Source organism: Crocuta crocuta, unplaced genomic scaffold (genome assembly GCF_008692635.1).
Source record: "Crocuta crocuta isolate KB4526 unplaced genomic scaffold, BGI_CrCroc_1.0 scaffold229, whole genome shotgun sequence".
Taxonomy (NCBI): Eukaryota; Metazoa; Chordata; class Mammalia; order Carnivora; family Hyaenidae; genus Crocuta; species Crocuta crocuta.
The window spans coordinates 8,154,369-8,177,252 of NW_027536464.1; the positions used below are offsets into that span (position 1 = coordinate 8,154,369).

The following is a 22,884-nucleotide window of genomic DNA, read 5'->3' on the forward strand; positions in this document are numbered from 1 at the left end:
TGAGCTGGATGCAGAAGTTGGGTAGGATATTTCCATGTTTTTAANTGTTGAAGCCCTCACATCCAACAATTTTGCAGACCAGGAATCTGAAGTGCAGAAAGGTCCGCTAAGGATTTATGAAATTTGCATTGTTAGGAAGAATAGAAATATAAGCCCTAGTTTCTTGACAGTACACCCTGCCCTTGATTCCAACTGTCCTTTATCCAGATGATGGTGTCTGACTGTCTCTGGAAACCTGTGGAAGGCATCGCGGTTATTCTCCGAGAGAGAGATGAACTAATCTTCAATGAGAGCTGACTTTGGGGTCACAGTTCCAAGTGGGCACATTCTTCTACCCCCTCCTCCCCCCCGCCCCCCACGGGCTTTCACTATAGTCGGGGCCACCTGGAAACTGCGGCTCTGGGCTGTGGGATGAGAAACCATCCCCGCTTCCCCGACTCTCTCTCTCTCTCTCTCTTTGCACAGCTGTGAAGTTCAGTGAGCTGAACTGCACTGCTCTGAGTTCACTGCTCACTCTGCCACGACCAACCTCTGTTGTAAATCTTCCTCCCAGAACACGTGACAATGCATTTCTTGACTATATATCCCAGCAGCAGAGTGTCAGAGCTCTGAGCCCCGCGCAGAGGAAGGACGCTTTTGCACTTGGCCTTTTAGCAACTCGGGACTTTGGAAGAAATTTGCCAGCCCTCGGTAAGTTAGCAATGCAACTTTGCTTCAGAAACATCTGCCACAGGGGTATTTCTCGCGATCAGTAGATGAAGTTTTCCTTTCCTCTTCGTCCTAAGGAAACTTGGGGTTGAATTAAAAATAGGTTGACGTCTAAGAAGCAAAATGCAAGCTTTCTTTCTTTTTTCTTTTTCTTTCTTTCATTTGCTTTTTCTTTGGCTCTGTTAGAAAAAGCTTCCCAGGGTTTCAAACGTTTTTTATTTTCTCTATGCCCCCTTGTCTTACGCTGAGTTTTTCCTTTTGCTTTTCAAATGATAAAGGCNTGGCTTGTGGGACTTCTTACCGCTACTGCCCGGTGCAGTTGGAAGCTTTTAGATACTGCAACCCCATGACCCTTCTGCTCAGCCTCTTCCCTGTGCCGTGGCCCGCGGGAGGGGTCTAACCTGCAGGTTTCTCCGCAGACCCTGGCAGAGAGAGCGCTGCTTCAATGCTGAAGATGGAGCCTCTGAACAGCACGCACCCCAGCACCGCAGCCCCCCGCAGCCACCTTGCGTCCCACGTGCCGGGCGGCGGAAGCAGCAACGGCAACGAGTACTTCTACATTCTGGTGGTCATGTCCTTCTACGGCATTTTCTTGATCGGGATCATGCTGGGTTATATGAAGTCTAAGAGGCGGGAGAAGAAGTCCAGCCTCCTGCTGCTCTACAAAGATGAGGAGAGGCTCTGGGGGGAGGCCATGAAGCCGCTGCCCCTGGTGTCGGGCCTGAGGTCGGTGCAGGTGCCCATGATGCTGAACATGCTGCAGGAGAGCGTGGCGCCTGCCCTATCCTGCACCCTCTGCTCCATGGAAGGGGACAGCGTGAGCTCCGAGTCCTCCACACCCGACGTGCACCTCACCATCCAGGAGGAGGGGGCGGACGACGAGCTGGGGGAAACTTCCGAGACGCTCAACGAAAGCAGCGAAGGGTCCTCGGAGAACATCCATCAGAATTCCTAGCACCCCCGGGGCCCCCCATCGGCCAGCACTCTCAGAGGGAGGAAGGACACTTTCCGTGTCTGGTTTCACTTTTGCAGTGCATGCCGCGGCCACTTTAAAGAGACCGTGGGCGAGCCCCTGAATGGGGGTGGTGGGGGACAAGGCTCGGCCGGAGGCAGCGGCCAGGAGTCCACGCCGCCGCCTGGCCCGTGATGTAGACTTGCCACTGAAAAGCCCCGAAGACGTGCAGTGTGTACGCTGACTTTGGGGCTTGGGGGTTGGGGTTCCGGCTCAGAATTCGGCAGGTCGCTGGACTTGCTGGATGCCCTGGGTAGCTCCGGCGGCATCTGTCCAACGCCCAGGACACAATTAGTTGTGATTTGCTAATTTGCCTAGAGCTTTGTTCTAGATCTGATTGACTGTAAGTACCTCAACTGTGTCCCTGTAATAGGCTATGGAACTTCTCTTGGAGGTTAATTTAGGTTAGAGGGGGTGTCTGATGCAAGACTTCTGATAGCAGAAAGCTGGAGATCCAAACCTGGCTCATTTGCATGTTGTAAGGAAAAAAAAAGCGACTTTTAAGCCTGATAACATTGGCTGGGACTATAAAATGTCATCTGCTATTCTGACCCTTTGTCTAACCTATGACCTTGAACTCTGACCTCAGACCATCCAGCATCACATGCTGGCAGGGACGTTTTCTTGGTTGGAAGAGCTTCCCCAGAATCTAACCTGCACCCTGAATAGCCATGCAGGGGACTCTTCTGGATCTTTCCAGAAGGGGTGATGGTGGGGTTGAATGAGGCCAAGCCGTTAGCTCTGCTGCTGCTTTTTTCCCAGCCTCGTTTTTGGAGCTGGGAGCTGATGTAACATGGGCCTCCACGATGTGGCATTTCGTCACGTAGCCGAGACCTAGAAGGGCATACTTGGGCGGAGGTCACACAAAGCAGGGGTCCAGGTTCTGTCTTCTGATCCCGAGCCCTGACCCTGATTTGCTGTGTGGTCCTGGGCATGTCATCAAGAGGCTTACTGCCTTCACAGAGGCTCCTGAATTGAGATCCCCAGGGGGCCGGGAGGATGTCTTTGGATTTTAAGACTCTGTGATAAATCCTGTATGGCCTGGTGTGAGGAAGCTTGGACAAAATATTTCCCACTTGGCCAGTCAGTCTGAGAATGGATCTGCTTATTTAAAGGAGCAGTTGGGGACTCAGAACACATGTAACTGGGAAATCGAATCACCACCCTGGTCATGCTGTCATTTACCCCAGCAGTGAACCAAGGGAGGCAGAGACCACATTTTACTCTGCAAAGCTCCCTGGGTAGTAGAATGTTAATACTTCAGCCGAGAGACGAGAAACGTAAAAGCAAATGTTCAGGAATGCCTGCTAATGTCTCTGCGTTTTTCTGTGGTCAGTAGTTTTGTAGCGGCCCATTAGGCCCTTGAAGACAAGCAGGAAGAGAAACACACCAAAAGGTCAAATTTAATTCTAGTAAAAAGAAAAAAAAGAGTTTTGTTTTGTTGTTTTGTGTGTTTAAAAAAACACACTCTCCCTTGATTGGAGATCGCCATAACCACTGTTCCCATGGAAAGGTTAAGAGTGAGGAGCTGGTTTATCAGTTTGCCTTAACACAGTGCTAGAGGAAATTTATGTTCAGGGGGCGGGAAGGGCCCTCTGTTCACTTTAAAATTCACAGTGTGGATTTACTCCAAAGGGGGCTGTTTAAGGTGAAAGAAGCCAAGTTAAGTTTGGCCCCTTGCCTGGAATCACTTGAATTCTGAAACTTTACTGCGACGGACTTGTGCACTGTCACATTTTCCATTGCTTAATCCTGAAGTTTGGTGCAAGTCTATCTGCGCCTATGAAAAAAGTGATGTATATACTTCCTTCTTATTCTATTAAGTTGTATAAAATTGTCTTCTGTATTTAACAGTTTGTAATTTTCACACTATTTTTTAATTTAAATAAAACACATTTTCCCTAAGAAATTATGGGTCCCATCTTGGATTCTTTAATAGAATTCCTAGTTTCCAGGACATGCCAGCCATTTCCCAAGCCGTCTCTGGATCCAGATCATCTTCCAAGTCAGACCCGCGTGAAGGTATCTCTTACTTCTGCCTGAATCACGGAGTGAGCGGGGCTGGGCTTCCCCATCCTTTGATATGCTTTGCCATGGATAAAAAACAAATTGCAGATGGGTCTTCTATTCCCTTCTCATTTTAAATCTGGGAGCCGTAGGGCCCTTGAATTTGAACATGGCTGTGACTTGGCAAGTGCTGTAAAGATGTTGCTCCAAATTTGGTCGCCACCAAACATTTGATTCGCATGTTGGTTAGGCAAACATTATCCACGAGAGGCCACGGCAGTGAGTCGCAAGATACACAGCATCATAAGCCTAGAGGCAAAGCGAAGCACCCAGCCTTGGCGCTCCTTCCGGTCCCAGTCACATGACTGTCTAGCTCCTCCCACTTGGTCTTGCTTGGGCTCCAGCGCCCAGGCTGAGGTCTGGCCAGAGGCCGGCGCGCTGCGGCCTCTCCTTTGTGATGCTATTTACACAGTCGGAAGTGCTAAAGAAAAATGACCAAAACCGGTGACCCATTTTGAGTCAAGCCGATGGTAGAGCGGGGCCTTCCTTTTATATTTCTCTGTTTCCTGTGAGTGTAGCTTTCCTGTTTCAAGCAAATGTTTCCATGAGGTTCACAAATTAACTGTCTCCCTAAAGTGTTTATCTGGCAACAGAACAGCTTGGACTCTTCCCAAAGCACATCAAGGATCTCAGTTCACCAGTTGGTATTTTGACAACATAAGATGAGAACATTATTTGAAAAGACAGAAAGCTTTTCAATTAATCCTGGCTTCATGTCATTCTTGGGGAAGAAGGAGTTAAGTTTTTTTTTTTTTTAACCAGGGGCGGAAGAAGAGGGAATTCTAAACTCTAATTGTCCTAAAAATATGCAGAGTACACTATGTCGTTTTAATGGAATATTTGTTTTCTTAAAAAAAAAAAAGAACTTCTAAGCAAAACCTAAGCCCCAAGGGGTTTAGTCTGTGTGGATTTACTCATGCATGTGAAATACTGAGAAGAGAATTTGGCCCTATGCACCTAGGAGATTAGAAACATACTTTAAAGCACTTAAATGTTAGGGATGAGGTAAATGGATCATCTTGCTCGCTCCAGGCTGTTCTAATTACACCTTTGTACGTCAAAGTCAGGCAGGGATGCTGCAGAGGAAAACGTTTTCTTTCGTGGACAAAATCATGGAATCAAAACTACTGGGAAAGGCTGACACTGGGCCAGGGAAAGAGTGCTCGTGGCTCATGATTCCGGTTGGAAAGTAGACCCCATGGTACGTTCGAGATCCACATTGGGATTTGTGTTCACACAGGCACTTCCTGGGGTCAGCAGAGGAAGGGTCCTTTGCCATCCTGCAGAATGTCGCTTTGATCATGAAGGCTGTGGAACAGAACGAACATTGAGCTTGCAGTGCAATTGCTACTTCGGGTTTATTTATTTATTTATTTTAATGTTTATTTATTTTTGAGAGACAGAGCATGAGCAGGGGAAGGACAGAGAGAGAGGGAGACACAGAACCTGAGGCAGGCCCTAGGCTCTGAGCTGTCAGCACAGAGCCTGATGCGGGGCTCGAACTCACGAACCGCGGGATCATGACCTGAGCCAAAGTTGGCCGCTTAACCGACTGAGCTACCCAGGTGCCCCACTACTCCAGGTTTAGACAGAGGATACATTTGCTTTACCCCAAATCTAGGCATCCTGTTGGAGAAAATCACGGGAGTGTCATGGCTTATGAGACAGGAGGCACGGGCTAGGGCTCGAGGAAGATATATTGGCTCATTGACCAGGCTGGCTACTCAGGCTGGACGGCAGGAAGGTGGGGTGTGAATGGGGGTGCAGGAGAGGCTCAGTCTTATTCCATCTGGCTTTCTAACCTAACTCTGTGGCTCTGATGCCCTGCAGAAGGTACCTCACCTCTCGGACCTCATCTCTCACCACGAGGACAAGCTGCCCTTTCTCTTCGGGGGTGGAGGGGCTACTAATGAAAAGACCCGTGAAGCAACCTGAGAAGTCCTGAGAGTTACAGGAAACTAAAAGAAAAGCAGCTCCCGGCTTCTACTTTTTAAATTGTGTCCTGGCTGGACATCTGTAAATAAAGTCACTGAACTGTCTCTTCTGTGCATGTTTTCCTCAGGAGACCTCAATGGTCAGGAAAAGGATATGATTTGCCAAAGAAGAAGGGTCATAAGAGAGAAAAACTACTGTTTGGTTTTGCCTTTCTCTGTTTCTGCAATGTTTCCTCCCACACAGGAAGGAACAGTTTGGGATGTGAGCTGTTACCATGGAGATAACCAGCCAAGGTCACTTGTTTGAAGGAGGAGCCCATGGCCCCATGGTACTGGATCATTAGATCAAATTTAGGAAGTGGGATTTGGTCCTTAACTCAGGCAAGGATGAGCTCCAAGCCACAGCAGCCTCCATTCATGGCATGGAGGAGCGGACGCAGGGACAACATTGTCTTTTTGTCCTGCACAACCTCGTCTTCCTTCTCTTTGGTCCTCTCCTGCCTGACTCACTATAGGCTTGAAATTTTGTTCTCCCAGCTCTAGGAATTTCTTTTCTTACCTTGTATTTTCTTGCTAAGGGGCATGATTAAAGAATTCTTTACAGCAGGGCACTTGGGTATCTGGGTCGATTGAGCCTCTGACTTCGACTCAGGTCATGATCTTATGGTTCATGAGTCTGAGCCCTGCATCGCACTCTGTGCTGACAGCTAGGAGCCTGGAGCCTGCTTCAGATTCTGTGTTTCTCTCTCTCTGCCCCTCCCCAACTTGCACTCTGTCTCTCTCTCTCAAAAATAAACATTAAAAAATATTTTTAATAAAAAAATAAATTCCTCACGTCAATAGCCATACCCTTTTCTTAATGGATTTCCACCCCCTGTTCAAAGATGGTGAATGGCATGTTCTCTCTTGTTTTAGTTTGTTCCAACTGCTATAAAAAAGTATCACAGACTGAGTGGTTTATAAATGACAGGAATGTATTTCTCATAATTCTGGAGGCTGGCAGTCTGTGATCAGGGTTCCAATATGACCGAGTTCTGGTGAGGACCCTCTTCTGGTGTGTGGATGGCTGACTTCTCCTTGGATCCTCACATGACAGAAAAAGAGGAAGCTAACTCTCTGACTTCTTCTTTTAAGGGTACTAATCTCATTCATGAGGGCCCCACCCTCATGACCTAACCGCCTCCCGAAAGCCCCACCTCCTAATACCGTCACACTGGGGAGTAGATTTCAACATGTGAATTTGGGGGTGGGGCACACAAATATTCAGTCCATAGCATCTCTTTCCCCAACCTCCCTCCTTTTCCTCTCTTGCTACCCTCCATTACATAAAAGGAATGAAAGCAACAGAAACAATACAGGAATGAAAACACCAAACAGGAAAGAGAAACCACAATACATCGTACTTATTAAGCACGTGTTACATGTCTAGCAAACATGTCACCCAGTGCTTTGAGCACTTACTACTCCATTCTAGGCACTTTCACCAGGTGCTGGGAAAATATAACATCTGTTTGGGCTCCAAAGAGGTCAAAGTCTTCCCAGAGATGAGTTCCAATAAAAATCACTCTCTTTCTGGTTAATGTGTAACAGTGGAATCCTTCTGTGTGCAGGGCTCTCTGGATGGGAGACTATATAGTTTATGTCTTTGAAATATTTGAGGACACCACGGTGTAATTAAATGGACAAAATGTGGTGTTTACTTAATATTTGCCTTGTTCTGTGATAGGTGCTTTCCCTTTGATCATCTTACTTAGTCCTCTCAAGCAAACTCTGAAGTAGATCTCTGCTACTCTTACCGTAGATATGAAAGTTGAGACTCGGAGAAGTAATTGCTGTCCAGTGTCATAAATGATCAGGGTTCCAGTGCAGGTCATTTGATATAAATCTGGTATTCTTTAAACCACCAGGAAGGAGAGAGCTTGAGACTTGGAATCTAGTGCCATCCCAGACATTAGGCAGCTTTGTGACATTGCATTTGATGCCCAGCCTTTCTGAATTTCCGCGTCAGTAAAAGACAGTAATATCTTCTCTATTGATCTCAAAACACTGTCAGAACTGAGTGCATATGAAGCAGCTCGAAAAATAACTAGTCTTTGTCTTTGATGGGGGGCCGACGCTACTGGCATACACCAACATCCGGCTCTTCTCGCCTTCTGAGAACATGGAGATTTTCCACTTCTCAACCCCTTCTCAGGCCCTTCCTCCTCTAACACCCGGTCAAGGTTATGACTCATTCTGGTCAATGTAAACTGAGTGGAAGTGATGTATGTCACATATCAGCAGAGTCAGTGAAAAGCCCAGGTATGATTCTTCAGTTCCCTCCTTACTTGCATGAAACTAGTGAGACCATATGTTGCAGGTGCTGTAAATAATAGTTGGAGCATGAATCAGCCTGGAAGAGTAATGCATGGAAGGCAATTGCTCTGGAGAGTTGCCCAAACCTGCAGCTGGCTTTATGTGAAGTAGTAATAATATAAGCTATGGTAGGGGCGCCTGGGTGGCTCAGTGGATTAAGTGTCTGACTCTTGATTTCGGCTCAGGTCATGATCTCACGGTTCATGAGATCAAGCCCCACATCAAGCTCGGTGCTGATGGCATGGAGCCTACTTGGGATGTTCTCTCTCCTTTTCTCTCTCCCCTTCCTTTGCTTATGCTCATGCTCTCTCTCTCAAAATTAAGAAATAAATACTTAAAAAAGTAATATAAGCTATGGTAAATATTGAGAAGTTGGGGCTTTAGCTATTGCAGCAAAGCCTCACCCATCAGATTAATACAAGGTGAGATGATATTAGAGAGACACAGAATGATGGAAGTTTCCTTCTACACCATCGAACCCAACCCTTCTGTTTAATGATGAGGAAATGAAGGCCCACAGTGGTTAACTGACTTGCTCAAAGCCTTAGAGGGAGACAGGGGCAGAGTTGGGATCACAGCTCAGCTTTCCTGACATTCGGCTCAGGATCCTCATGGAGGGTGGAGTCTTGGAGGTCTCTGCCATGGCTTAGTGAAAACAAAAGATGTGGAAGGCCTTCTCACCTTGAGCTTCCCTGAGCTACTCGGAGTTCCTAGTGCTCTCTCTATTTTCTGGCGCCACAAACCTTGCCAGGAAGTAGCTTCTTTTCTCTTGGCCCCACCCTGGTACTTACTGCTCTTTGTGGGGGGACGGATCTGAGCTGGCAGAAGTAAACACATTCCCCCAAAGCAGTGTAATGTGACATCACTGGAAACTTTAATGAAGGCGAAGAAGCTATAAATAGGAGGAGAGAAATATTCAAGCAGGGTTGAATGTAATTGTCCTGCAGCTTACTTACTGGCTTTGGCTGTTAGTTAGTTGGTTTGTTTTGCATGTTTCAGCCTAACCCCCACACCAGAGGGGGTCATAGGCAGGGNACTTTTGTGGGTAAATGTTGGAGGTTCTGTTCTAGACTGGGGCTTCAGATGATCAAGAAACCAACACTGATTATTATTTTTATATTCTGAGCCCTGACATGGAAGGAATGCTTTTTCTCTCATCTTGTTTTCCCTTTTTCACTTAGAACTTCTGCCCAAGAACTGGACATGGTGTTTCAATCGAGAAATTCTGTTTCTTTTACAAAGTTTTCTCCCTTTTGTTCTCCTATTACTTTGTTCTCATGTCTCAACTACAGAAGCTATGCTTTCTCCCATGGCATCATAAGCCTCATGAAGGTCAGAGCTAGGTATTAGCATTTTTGTAGTGAGTACCTAGTTTGGGCCAGAATCCTTCAGGACAGTCTCTCATCATGTTCTTGTCTTCTCCTCCTTCTTCTTCTTTTAATATTTTCTCTTCGAGTGATCTCATTCATGCTCAAATCCTCAATTATTACATGAATAATTATAACAAAAACCTATCTAGTGCTTACTATGTGCCAGGCACTGTTCTCATGATATCTAATTCTTATGACAAAATAAAAGATAGAGGTTTTAAAGCCATTTTAAAACAGAGGAAAGGAAGGCAGGAGAAGTTAAGAGCGTTGAAAGGTTCTCACAGCTAGTTAGCAGGAGAAATGGGATCTGAACCCAACAATCTGTCTCCACATAGGAAACACCCAACAGCGTGCTGGGCTGCTTTTCTACCTCTAAATCCTTCAGATCTAGCCTAGACTTTTCTCTTGAGCACCAATGCCTGTGGCTATCTCTACCTGATATCTCATAAGCATTTCAAATTCCTGAGGTCAAAACCCATACACATTACCCTTCTTCCAAAATCGGTCTCCTAAAATACTGTATAGGTATCAGAAATGCAGGTAGAACCCAAGCTTTTCTCGCTTGCTTTACGTCACCAGGCACTCTCTGAGATCTCTTTCTGTAGCAGGGTCATTATATATCCAAAAGAGTGTTTCTCTAGTTGGGAAAACACTGAAGGCCAGAGAAGAAGGAAAGATCACATGATCAGAGCTTACGTAAATTAAAAAATATTAATATTTAGGATGCCGCCTGCTGGGCACTGGTTGTACAATGATAAAGACTCAGTCTTTGTCATTATGGTACTTACGATTTTTCCCATCCTATAAGATGAACTGAAGAAAATAGAAGAGGGAGGTAAAGAAAACAGGATTCCTGGTGGCAGGAGAGAGGTGTCTGGACTGGGCTAATGGCAGGCGTGGTGGAGACACGGAAGCTGGAAACGCTGAGAACTTGAAATGGACAAGGGCTTGCACCTTGTGGATGGTTGGAAAATGAAGAAGAGAGTGGGGTGGAGAATGACTCTAAGGTTTTGAATCTGTGTAACTGAGAGGCTGGAAGTGCAAATAATAAAAACGGGTAGTAAGTCCTGGAAATGATTTATTTCATTGTGCGTTTTGAGTTGGAGGTGTTGACATGATCTCCAGAAAGCATTTGGAATGTCAGTATGGGAACTTTGGAGAGAAGTTGGGGCTAGAGACAGAGGTTTGGGAGCCATGCACAGGAATTCATGGGCTTGAAACCTTGAGTGTGGCTGAAGTAGCCAAGGATGAGTGGAAATAGAGAGGAGGGCAAAGAGCATTCCTTCAGGGAATGCTACTTCTTGGGGTTGGAGGCCGAAAGAGCAGGAGCAGTCCAAAAGTAAAATCAGGATGGCAGAATGCCCAGCAACCAGGCTAGCAGAGGTTTTCCGGAAAGGGAAGGTCAACCATAGAAAGATGGAGAGGCAGAAGCTTCCTTTTGATGACTTGTAGATTATTAGTATCTATAAAATGCAGAATTTGTTTTTTTAAGTTTATTTATTTGTTTTTGAGAGGGGGAGGGCCAGAAAGAGAGAGGGAGAAGTAGAATCCCAAGCAGGCTCCATGCTGTCAGCGCAGAGTCCAAGGCGAGGTTCGGGCTCACGAACTGTGAGATCATGACTTCAGCTGAAATCTCAAGACACTTAACTGACTGAGCCGCCCAGGCACCCCACCCCCAACCCTTAAAAAATTTTTTTTATGTTTTATTTATTTCTGAGAGAGAGAGAGAGAGAGAGAGAGAGAGAAAGAGAGAGAGACAGCATGAGCAGGGGAGGGCCAGAGAGAGAAGGAGATACAGAATCTGAAACAAGCTCTGGGCTCTGAGCTAGCTGTCAGCAAGAGCCCAGCACGGGGCTTGAACCCACGAACCATGAGATCTTGACCTGAGCCGAAGTCGGACGCTCAACCAACTGAGCCACCCAGGTGCCCCCCATCTTGCACTTCTATGTAGCCTTCTATGGTCCCCAAGTAAGAGACACTACATGCCAGCCATTGTCTCAATTACAGATATGATAAGAACGTACAACTGAAGAGGAAAACAAAATTGCTTCTTGAGTCATACCCCTGAAACTCAACCAGAAATCACAGAGTTTAGGGTTTATAGTTTAAATTGGTTGTTTCTTTTGCTTCTTAAGTCATCTGTGTTCTAGGTCAATTAACATTTCCTGAATTCTCTTTATGTCCCTCTGCTTTCTTTCAATTAGTAATCTCATTCAGTCCCTCAGTGGCTCTGTGACATTCATCTTATATGTGGACACTCTGCCAAGTGTCCAAAGTCATATTACCAGACAGCAGCATAGTGAGGATTTGAACTCATATGTATTGAATGCAAACACAGGTATTTTTTTCTTTCTATATTATAAAGTTTTCTTTCATTTCCCACAATAGTAAAATCATGCAATCATTTTTTTCTCTGTTTTAGGAGCATTCCTATGAGGTTTTACCTAAAGTTCACATTTCTTCATGAGTTTGGACACTTACAATCAGTTGGGAAAGAGGTGAAACCCTTTAAAAACCCTACCTGCCTCTCCCCCCCAACCCCCATTATCTTGAGTGTCTTGTCATTACCATTCAACAGAGGAAGGGCAGTACTGGTACTATTGTAATACAAATTGGAAATGAAATGAAGCCCTGAATTGAGACTGTTGTTCCCCAGGATGGTCTTCCTGTGATGGGAATAAAGATCATGGTCAAGAGGAGCAACTGGGGCTCTGAGGGGTCAAGGACGAGGTGGGTCATGGAGGGAAGAGAAGGCAGACTCTGAGACGCTTGCCTGAGACTGGGAGAGGCTTAAACAGGGTCACAGACACTCTTTGTGTGGGAAATAGTCTCTTAGGACTTAGTGTAGATGTGGTAAGATGACTAGAAAAAAGTGAAAAGATCGTTTGAATTCATTCATTCATTAATTCAATAAATGCTCATTTTTGAGTCTTGTGTACAAGACTTGTGTATGAGATCTTATTCCAGTACTCTGAATGACTCAAAGAAACATAAGACACTTTTTCTTTCACGGTTGGAAATACTAAGACTTTAATGAGTAGACGCTACCTTGATAATGTTTGGATACGTATAATATTTAATTAGAAAAAAAGAATCTTCATTAATTTTGCTTGCCAAAGGGCTTACTATTGAACACATCGAATTGAATTTAAGCTTTTCATGGAAAGGGTCAACCTATTCCTTTGTTTTTCTTTTTCATTTTTATGGAAATTTCCTGTCCAGTCCTCCTGACTGGATTTCATTTTGTCAGGTTCATACTTTGCCTTATCTACCGAGAATCTTCTCCAGCTCCATGGTGACAGACAACAGAGAGGGAAAATATTTTGGGCCAAAGTTTGGGAACACTTGCCTCATATAAATTCATTCTAAGCTCAGTTCTTCAGGATTTCAAAGTGCATGTTTTTACTGAAAGAAATGTAACCAGCATGCTTTTAGTTCCTCACACTGTTAATCAAAATGTCATTATAGAAGAGTAATTTGACGTCTAAAGAATATTTTCAGTTTTTTTAGTAAGTCTAATTTTTAAAAATGGAAAGTCATGATAGGCTGTGGGCATGAAATCTGAAAACAAAGATTGTTAGGGAAAGTTTGACAACTGTCTTTTAAAAAATTTTATTTATTTTCTTTTCCTTTTTTCTCTCTTAAAAATTTTTTTGTCTTATTAGTCCATTTTATTTATTTTCTCACTCTTATTGAAATATAGTTGGGGAGCCTGGGTGGCTCAGTCAGTTAAGCATCCGACTTTGGCTCAGGTCATGATCTCACAGTCTGTGAGTTTGAGTTCCATGTTGGGCTCTGTGCAGACAGCTCAGAGGCTGGAGCCTGCTTTGGATTCTGTGTCTCCTTCTCTCTCTCTACCCCTCCCTGTCTATGCTCTGTCTCCCTCTGTGTCTTAAAAAATAAAGAAGCATTAAAATTTTTTAAAAAAAGAAATATAGTTCACACATTGAATTGTATAAATTTAAGATGTACTGTGATTTATACATGTTATTGTATATGTTTAAGATGTATAATGATTTGGTATATGTTTATATTGCAAAATGACCAACACAATAAGTTTAGTTAACATTCATCTTCTTTGTTTTCATTTATCCACAGGTGGAGGAGATGTAAGGATCAGTCTAAAAATGTAACCTTAAGTTCTATATAGTTTCCGTGATAAACAAAATACAATTATGTTAAACATATATTTCTCAGAATAGTGCCTTGTATATGGTAAATAATCAAACATTAGTTGCTAATACTATTATGTTTAAGTTGATATTAACACAGCCAATGTTTATTATTGTATTTTAATTTCTCTAAATTACAATATTCATATTACATACCAAGAACTGTGCTGGCTTATTACATTTGCTTTACTGGTGTTTTTTTTTTTGTCTGAAGAACACGAAAACCTCAGATTTTAGTGCTTAGGACTAATTGTAAGTCTAGAACTTTCTGCTGAATTTCACTGCCACCATTTCAACATGGGTATGGAGAAAGAATTCTCACCCCAAGTTCATCCAACACTCCTTTGAGAACATTCTATGTGCTAGAATTTTAGGGTACAGAGCTTTCGGCCCCAGTCTTTGGTAGTTTTCCAATGTAAGTGGAGGAGACAGATGCACAAACAGATAAATTGAATGCTAGGGGGTAAGTGTTCGTAGTTAGCTGTGGGAGCCAGAGCAGATAGCAGCCTGAGGGAAGTGAAGGAAAGTTCCCCAGAGGAGAAGGCAGTTGGTCAAGGTTTGAAAGGATGGATAGGAGCTGCCTCAATTTCTTTATCAGTAAACAGAGGCAGTTGGACAGGATTCCTTTTTACTCCAAACTTCCACAATTTTAATGCTAGGGATCCCACTTTATCAATAGGGAGGGACATTGCATTGGGTCTTTGTATTTTGATTTTTGCAGAAGATCTTATCTGCACAATTCTTAAGGCTTCTCAATCTATAGCAGGAGCATCAGTTGACTGTTCAGCTGTTCTGCTTTCCTGCCAGATGGCTGAGGGTTTTAGATTTCAGGACAAAGAATTCACACAACTGGCTGAATGTTTCCCTCTTCATCAGAATATTTTGGCATCAGGTGGACAATAACCATGGACAAACTTCAGGAATCTCAATGATTTGGATTCAGTACAGAGAAAATAATAGCGTAGATTCTGATTTGAAGTGAAGCTCAATTATCCTCAGCCAAAAAAATAGCCTTTCTTCTTCCAAGTGGTCTAAGATGCTCATTAGCTCTGGCTTTGGTCCTGGGGTATTTTTGTAATGAAATCGGCTGAAAATTTGCGAGACAGATGGAGTTACCATCTTTCATGGGGCTGTAGAAGGGAGCAGAGCTGAGTTAGAGACTGGAAGAAGTAAAATATTCAATGAGAAAAAAGGACCGAAATGTCACCTGGCGATTATATAATTGTGCCCAGATCTTTCTCAGAAATTTCTTGCTAATTATAGTGGTATTTTTAAACAAACTAAACTTATTGAGGTAAAAATGCACACATTGTACAAGTGTGCAGTTCCTTCAGTTTCAATGAATTTCTGCCACCAAGAAGCTATCATGCAAGTGAGATATAGAATACCAAAACACAGTCTTTTCTCCACAGTCTTCTCCATCCCACGCTCCAACATTACATAACCACTAACCTGCTTTCAATCACTGTAGATTAGATTTGTCTTTTCCGGAACTTCATGTAAGTGGAATCCCAGTATACTCTTTTGTGTCTGCTTTCTATCACCCAACATGTTTTTAAGATGCATCCATGTTGTTGAGTGTATCTGTAATTGTCCTTTTCATATTCATATTTCACTGTATGGAATGCCACGATTTCTTTACATGCTAACTTGTTCATGAACATTTGAGCTGTTTCCAGTTACAGGCTCTATGACTAAATATGCTATGAACATTCATGTACAATTCTTCATGTGGATAATATATATTTTCATTTCTCTTGGATAAGTACTTAAGAGTGAAATTACTGGGTCTTGTGTGGTAATGATCTGGTTTAACTTTATTTAAAAAATGCCAAACTCTTCTCCAGAGGAGTCCTACTGTTTTGCATTCCCATCAAAAATATTTAAGGGTTCCAGTTGCTCCATATCTTCGTTAACCTAGTTTTTTAAATTTTAGCTTTTCAAATAGATGTGTAGTGGTTATACATAGTTGTTTCCATATGTATTTTCCTGATGACTAATGACTTCAAGCAACTTTTCATGTGCTTAGTGGCCATTCATATATACTTCTTTGTCGATTATTTCTTCTCACTTTTTCTGCAGTGGTTTTGAAGCTTCTATGTGACACCCAGGTCGTTCCATGAAGAGGCCTTGGGATCATGGTAGGTGGATTGGGTTTTGCTTACAATTATTTTGAAGACAAGTTTTCATGACTAAAACCAAATTGAAAACCATTGGTTTAAAGCAAAATTGGGAAGGAGGTAAATGTGGACTTGGGTGTTTCCATTCTTTTTTTCCTCAGGGCCTACACAGTAAGTAACAATGTATGTGGGGAGCACAAGTCCTACAGATAGATTTATAGTAGAGAGAAACATGCCCAGGCTCTGGAGTCACAGAGATATGAGTTTACATCCACAGTTTGCCATTTGCTAGCTCTTTAAACCTGGACAAATTTATTATCTTCCTTGAGTCTATAGTTTCATTAGCTGTAAAATAATACAGCTATTATTATAATATTGTAATGGGATTAATAATATCTAACCAGTAGATGATTCTGAGGATAAAATGAGAAAATAAATGTAAAGTGTCTAGAAGTGTGTCTAACACACAGTAGTTATGCATCAAATGTTAATTTCCTTCTACTTCTCTCTACCCCTATACTTGTTTTACTCCTCTCCCTTTATTTTAGAGTCATAGGATTCCGCATCATGACGCTCCATCTTTCCTACCCTGTAGAGGCTCTAGACTTAGATGAATTCTTCCTCCATTCTGACAGTTACCTTTTTGTATTCTCCACTCATAGAGTTCTGGTCAATGTATGAGCAGCTGATCTGATAAAACATAATTTACGATGCCTCAGTTTTGTTTTCTCTTTCTCAGGATTGCTTTGGCTGTTTGGGGTCTTTTGTGGTTCCATACAAGTATTAGGATTGTTTCATTTAGCTCTGCCAAGAATGCTGGTGGTATTTCGGTAGGGATAGCATTAAATCTATAGATTGCTTTGGGTAGTATAGACATGTTAACAATGTTTGTTCTTCCAGTCCATGAGCATGGAATGTTCTTCCATTTCTTTGTGTCCTCTTCAGTATTATTCATAAGCCTTCTATTGTTTTCAGAGTACAGATCTTTTACCTCTTTAGTTAGGTTTATTACTAGGTATCTTATCATTTTTGGTGCAATTGTAAATGGGATTGATTTCTTGATTCCTTATATGGGAAGGGGAGTAAAAATAGAATAGAGGGAAACAAACCACAAGAGACTCTTAATGATAGAGAACAAACTATGGGTTGATGGAGGCTGGTGGGTTAGATGGGTGAGGGGTACTAAGGAGGGCACTTGTGTGAGAACTGGGCACTGTATACAAGTGAGGAATCACTGAATTCTACTTCTGAAACCAATATTGCAGTATATATTAACTAATTAAAATATAAATGTAAAATATAAACAAAAAATTTAATTTCTGTTAAAGTGATGATGTTTGATAATATTTCAAAGTTTTCATAAATATCTAATTCAAGAAGTAGGATCAAGGGAAGAATGAGAAATGGGATAATTTAAAGCCCATGAAAGGCTGATTAGAGTAGGTAGTGATTTTAGTGTGGTTGCCTTTTCCCAGAACCCCATAAATCACAGTACATAAGTGGTTTTTGCCAGGGAATTGTTCTGCACTTGGACATTTTCAATTAGTTGTTCTTTTTTGAGCTTCCTTCTCCCCCTTTTTAGAAATGTTTTTTGTTTGTTTGTTTGTTTTACCATTGTTGTCTAGCAGGCCAAAGCCATATGAATGACTTTCCAAGCCAAATAATTGTTCTTTAATAAGTGTGTTTCTCCAGTACTTGTTGATTGCTTATGAATTAGTGACACATTTTGTAAAGATTTTAAGACTTCTGACAAAACTGAAAGTTTTGACTATTTGTAGTTGTAGTAAAACTCTGACTGAGTATATAGACCTAGAACTGGTCCTCTGGATTCTATTTTGGAAACCCATAAAGCATCTAGGCTAATAGATCTTCAAGGGCAGTTTGGATGATAGTCAGCTCTACTTCAAAGATGTTGTGAAATCATGGAATACTAGACTACTATGTCTGGAAGAGCTTCATGGAATAGTTTAACCCCACATCCAGTTTACAGATAAAAGTATACATTATTGTGACTACAAAGTGGTTTCTTGATAAATGTTGGTTTGTTGACCTGGACATCACTGCTGCTGTCCATATTCTGAGATAGCTGATTCATTAATTTCTTGGCTGTCACTTTTCATAATCAAAGTCACAATCCTTGATTCTGGTTACTATTAGTCTGTGAAGGTTTGTTAACACATCTTATGTTCTATTGCTTTTGGAGCCAGAGAGTTCTGTGGAATATTAACATTATGCAAATAAAGAAAAGCTACCCACAGTATACTTCAAGTCCTAAAGTGAGCCAGCTTCTTCTTTGCCAAATTATCCATAGGGACAAGTCAACAAACAACTAAAAAAAATGTTTATAACTTCCATGAGATGGCTGTCCATGAATGGGTTTTAACTTTGAAACTCTATCTACTTTACAAACAAAAATATGTTTCCCCAGACAACTGAAGAAGATAGCCTTCAAGCAGAGTAGCTGGACTGACATACATCCAAGTTATCCCAACTGAGCATTCCTGGAAAACTCAGTTCTATTCTGAGAATGAAAAGTAATAAGAGAAAGTTCATGGAGATTTTGGTACTATTTGCTTTTATCTGTCACATTGAGCTACTCATGGTAGACCACCCTTAAGAGTCTTTGAAATACTACAATGTCCTTCTTGAAACACTATATGCCTCCACCCATTGAACAGAATTGGTCAGTATCAAGTTTTCATTGGAAAAACAGAAAGCAACTCAGAAGATCATAGCAGTGTGCCAGGCATGGGCATAAGATGACTTGGAATGAGGTAGTGGGATCACAGTTGAGAAAGACAAAGAATCAACATCCAAATGATGGGGAGGGAATAGAATTTTTAGCGTAAAGTTTAAAATTCAGGGATGCCTGAGTGACTTAGTCAGTTCAGCATCCGGCTCTTGATTTTGGCTCAGGTCATGATCTTATAGTTTGCGACTTCGAGCCCCACATTGGACTCTGTGGACAGTGTGGAGCCTGCTTGGGATTCTCTCTCTGCTCCTCCCCTGCTCGTGCTCTCTCTCTCTCTCTCTCTTTCAAAATAAATAAATGAAATTAAAATAATAGAATTCAAAATTAGTTTTTAAATACTCAGAAACAGTAGAAGAAGAGTTGCAACTGCACCACACATATGTCTTATTGGAGTCCCCTGGACACTCTGGATAAGAGTATCTGCCAGAAGTTCCTCTCTTTCATGTGGCTCCTCAATCTCATGTGGTGGTAGTTGTATTGTCCCGTTGAGTTATGCTCATGTCTTGTTTTACAGCAGCTGCACTTCCCTATGAGAAAGTGGGTGCAGGCTATTTGTTTCACATTGTGTGAAATGCTGGAGAACCCCAGGGGAAGGAGGTTCTGTGTCAATAAGCATTGTTAAGATGGAGTGAACACAAAAAATAGGTACTCAGGATATGAGAAAATTTACAGGAAAGAGGCTGAAAGTTACCATCACTACGTGGCTTATGAAGTAAGATCAAGCATACTTATAATTTAGCACAAAAAGCATGTTAAGAGAGAAAAGAACAAAAATATTTTTTTAAACCCCCAAACTTGGAAAAACTGTAAATTGTAAGAAACTTTTTTTAGATTATGAAGTGAGTATTTAATATTGGATATTGGAAAAGTTTTGGAGCACGTCTGCTTGTAAGGATAAGAATTTTCTTTTGGGATTTACATCAAGATTGATTTTTTTTAAAAAAGAAAAAGCCTAAAGGTCCTGTGGAAACTCACACTGCAGGGTCCCACTCTCAGAGTCTATGATTCAGTTCTGGAATGGGGTCTGAAAACTTGCATTTCTAAGTCCCAAGGTAGGACTGAAACTGCCATGTCCCAGGACCACTTTGAGAACCAGTGATTGACCAATTCTATTATTTTACAGAGGCAAAACTCAGGCTAAATTTTACATTTTAGTGACATGGCCAGGGTTACATGGTTAAGTCTGGTCAGACCAAGACTAGACCTAAAATGTGTGGAACTCTAGCTCCATAAGCATTTAGATGAGGTAGTTCTAGAAAAAAAATTGTCTCTAAAAACAAGAATCCTCTTGTTTTATCTTTAGGCCTCAAAATGTATGACAACCAATGGTAATAAGACATTTTAGGTCAGCAAATGTATTTGGTAGAAAAGAAGAATGAATCTAGTCTGAAACAGAGCCTGGTGCAGAGTTATGGGAGGGTCCTAGGCCCTGTAATTCTCGGTTTCAAGGATAATCTTATCTTATTTACTGTAAGTCTCCCTTCAACTAAAATGTAAGCTCCCAAATGGCAAAAATGTGTATTTCTCTTCACTGCTCTATCTCAGCTCCTGTACTGTGCCTGGCACACAGGGAGATCTCAGTCGATGTTTGTTGAATGATATGAATGCAATGGTACACTTCCTGAGGGCTCAACACTGAAACAAGAACTTGCCTCCTTGTTGTCTTCTGTGAATGGGTAGTGCTGGAGAGAAAGCAAACTTTACTTCTTCTTAATCATGGTCAAGACTAAACCCTACAGCTATTCTAGACAGGATACACCTTTGGCAAAAAGCTACCAAGTTTCTCAGGGCTCCCAAATCAAAACTTAGTGGCATGTCTGTACCCATGGTGACTGCCTTGTTCGCTCTCTCTCCAGGAGAGGATGGATTTCAAAGCCATCTTTAATAGTAATGAACAGTCACTGAGCACTTATTAATTTTCCAGGCACTAGTCTAAGGGCATGGTATGTATTAGCTCACTTAATCTTTAGAACTTCCCAAGGAGTGGGGTACTATGATTGGCCCCATTTGACAGATGAAGACACTAAAGCCTATAGAGGTTAAGGAGTCACTCAAGGCACATGACTGATGAGTATTGGGTTTGGGGGAAGTCTGACTCCATACACCATACTCTTAACCACCTGACCGTCAGATATTTTTTGGCTTGATGAGCCAACTAGAGCTACACGCATTCTTCAGATGGCAGAGGGAGCCTTAAGGCATACCCAAACCATGCCTGGATTTCACCCTCCCTGGGCTGACTTAGTTTGTCTAAAACCCACCTTGATCTGGGGGAAAAGTTCTTGAGACTAGAAGTAATTGGAGGGCTATAGCAGGGCTTACAATGAAATGCCATGAAACAAGTCCAAGGTGGACAGAAGTATATATATAAAATCAGGGGCCTGGAAAACATGAAATGGCTTTGAGATGTTTTCTTTGAAGTCCAGTGGCTAGAGGTTCAGAGCAGAATTTTCTATTACATTTTATCCATCTGTCCAGAGAGCAAAATATTTTAGGCAGGCTTTCTCTCTGTATTTGAAAAGGAAAAAATAGCCCAAAATATAATGAAGAATTGAGTAAGAAAGTTTTTCTTAAACTTCTGTTACAAGCATGTAGACACTGAAGTTAACACTTGAGTTCTGATGTCATTTTTTCTCTTGACATTATCTGCATTGTTACATTGAATAAACCCAGAGTAGGGTATTCTTACTCTTGGTACTCTGAATGTTGAATACCATTTACTTATGAATTCTTCAGTCCTGCTTATAGGAACACATTAGGACACCATAATTATCTGAATGGATTACTCTTTGGAGATCCCACTAGCCTTGAACATAAGAAATGGAAGTAGGAGGGCTGAGTACCCAAGTGCTCTTAGTCCAGCCAGGAGCTCTTTTTTGGGTTCCCATCACTCATCATGTGCTCCCCTTATCTCTGTGCCTTATGCACCTCTAACCTCTCCAGATTTATTGATGTCATACAACTGTTGATTGAGAATGGGTGGTGGGATTCCTTTTAATACAGGGGGGGATGCTCTGGTTTTCAAGGGACTTGTTAGTTAATTGCTTTAGGTTTGCTTATAAATTGGTACCTTTGTCAGATTTTAATGTATTATGCGGCATAATAAACATATGCATAATAAATATACTCTAAATCTCAGTGGCTTCCTGTATGCATTTATTTTTTGCTCGTGTAACATGAGGGCCACAGTTGTCTAGCAGGTTTGCTCCACATGGCCTCTCCCTTCCATACGGAATGACCAGTTTCTTTCTGAGATATGCTTTTAGTTATGGGTTGATTTGTAGGTCCACAAAATTCATATTTTAAGTCCTGACTCTTAGTATGTGACTTTATTTGGAGATATGTTCTTTGGAGAGGTAATCAAGTTAAAATGAGATCATTAGAGTGCCTTAATGTAGTATGACTTTTGTTCTTTTAATAAGGACATGTGCCTAGAGAGAATGCCATGTGAAGAGACACAGTGAGAAGATGGCCATCTGCAAGTCAAAAAGAAGGACCCAGAACAGATCCTTCCTTCATCCTTAGAAGGAATTAACCTTACTGACACCTTGGTCTTGGACTTCAGCCTCCAGAACTGTGAGGCAATGAATTTTTGTTTAAGGCATTCAGTTTGTGGTACTTTTTACAGGAGTCTTAGCAAACCAAGACAATCGTCTTGTAAGGGAGATGCAGGAGCAAGATGCCAAGCCAAATCAGTCATGTTTAAAGCATCTTCTAATTGGATAGGGCATGTCCACTCACAATCTATTGGTCAGTGCAAGTCACATGATCAAGGCTGGGAGGTATGCTCTTTCCTGTGGGGTGGGGATGCAAGGGGAGTGAATGTTTGCAAAATATATTTCAATCCACTCCAATTAGACATACCAGCCTTGCTAATGTCTGGAGACTAGGGGACAGTTTAGTCCTCTCCGATTCCCCTTGTTTCTAGAAGTTGACTGTTCAAACCTAGGTGTTAGCTTGAAGAGAATACCCCTCTTTCTCTGGCCTTGCCTGCCAACTTGGATGTGATCGTTCCATTTATATTGACGTGATTCATGAGTTTTTGAGTTTATAACAAAATATCCAGATAAAACAGTCCAGCTGATTATCCATTTCATGCACGTGTTCTTACTCTACCACCTCTGCAGGAAGATCTTCAGCCTTGGTTCTGATTTCTTGAGAAGGAAAGAGCCTCTGAGGTGGCCCACTCAACCACTGGCCAGACCAGTAGAAAGTGCCTTGAAAGACAGAACTGAGCAATTTCATGTTTGAGGATTATCAGGCTTTTACATGGTCCTCAAATCATGTAGAGTTGACAAAAGTTCTCTTGGACTTTGAATCAGGCACACATATAAATAAATAAAATCCCTACTTAGAAAAACATTCTGCTTCCTGTTGTCATTTTTTTCTTTTAT

General features: G+C 42.1%; 1 protein-coding gene across 1 annotated transcript; it reads left to right on the forward strand.

Moving 5' to 3' along the window:
- Positions 1-624: 624 nt before the first annotated feature.
- Positions 625-3,616, forward strand: KCNE4 (potassium voltage-gated channel subfamily E regulatory subunit 4). The gene is made up of 2 exons (XM_077748622.1): positions 625-690; positions 1,128-3,616. The coding sequence occupies exon 2, from the start codon at positions 1,154-1,156 to the stop codon at positions 1,661-1,663; it is 510 nt and encodes a 169-aa protein (XP_077604748.1). The 5' UTR covers positions 625-690; positions 1,128-1,153; the 3' UTR covers positions 1,664-3,616.
- Positions 3,617-22,884: the final 19,268 nt, after the last annotated feature.

What these genes read in the sequence shown, in the direction of transcription:
- KCNE4 (XM_077748622.1), top strand. Translation starts at nt 1,154, where the DNA reads ATGCTGAAGATGGAGCCTCTGAACAGCACGCACCCCAGCACCGCAGCC.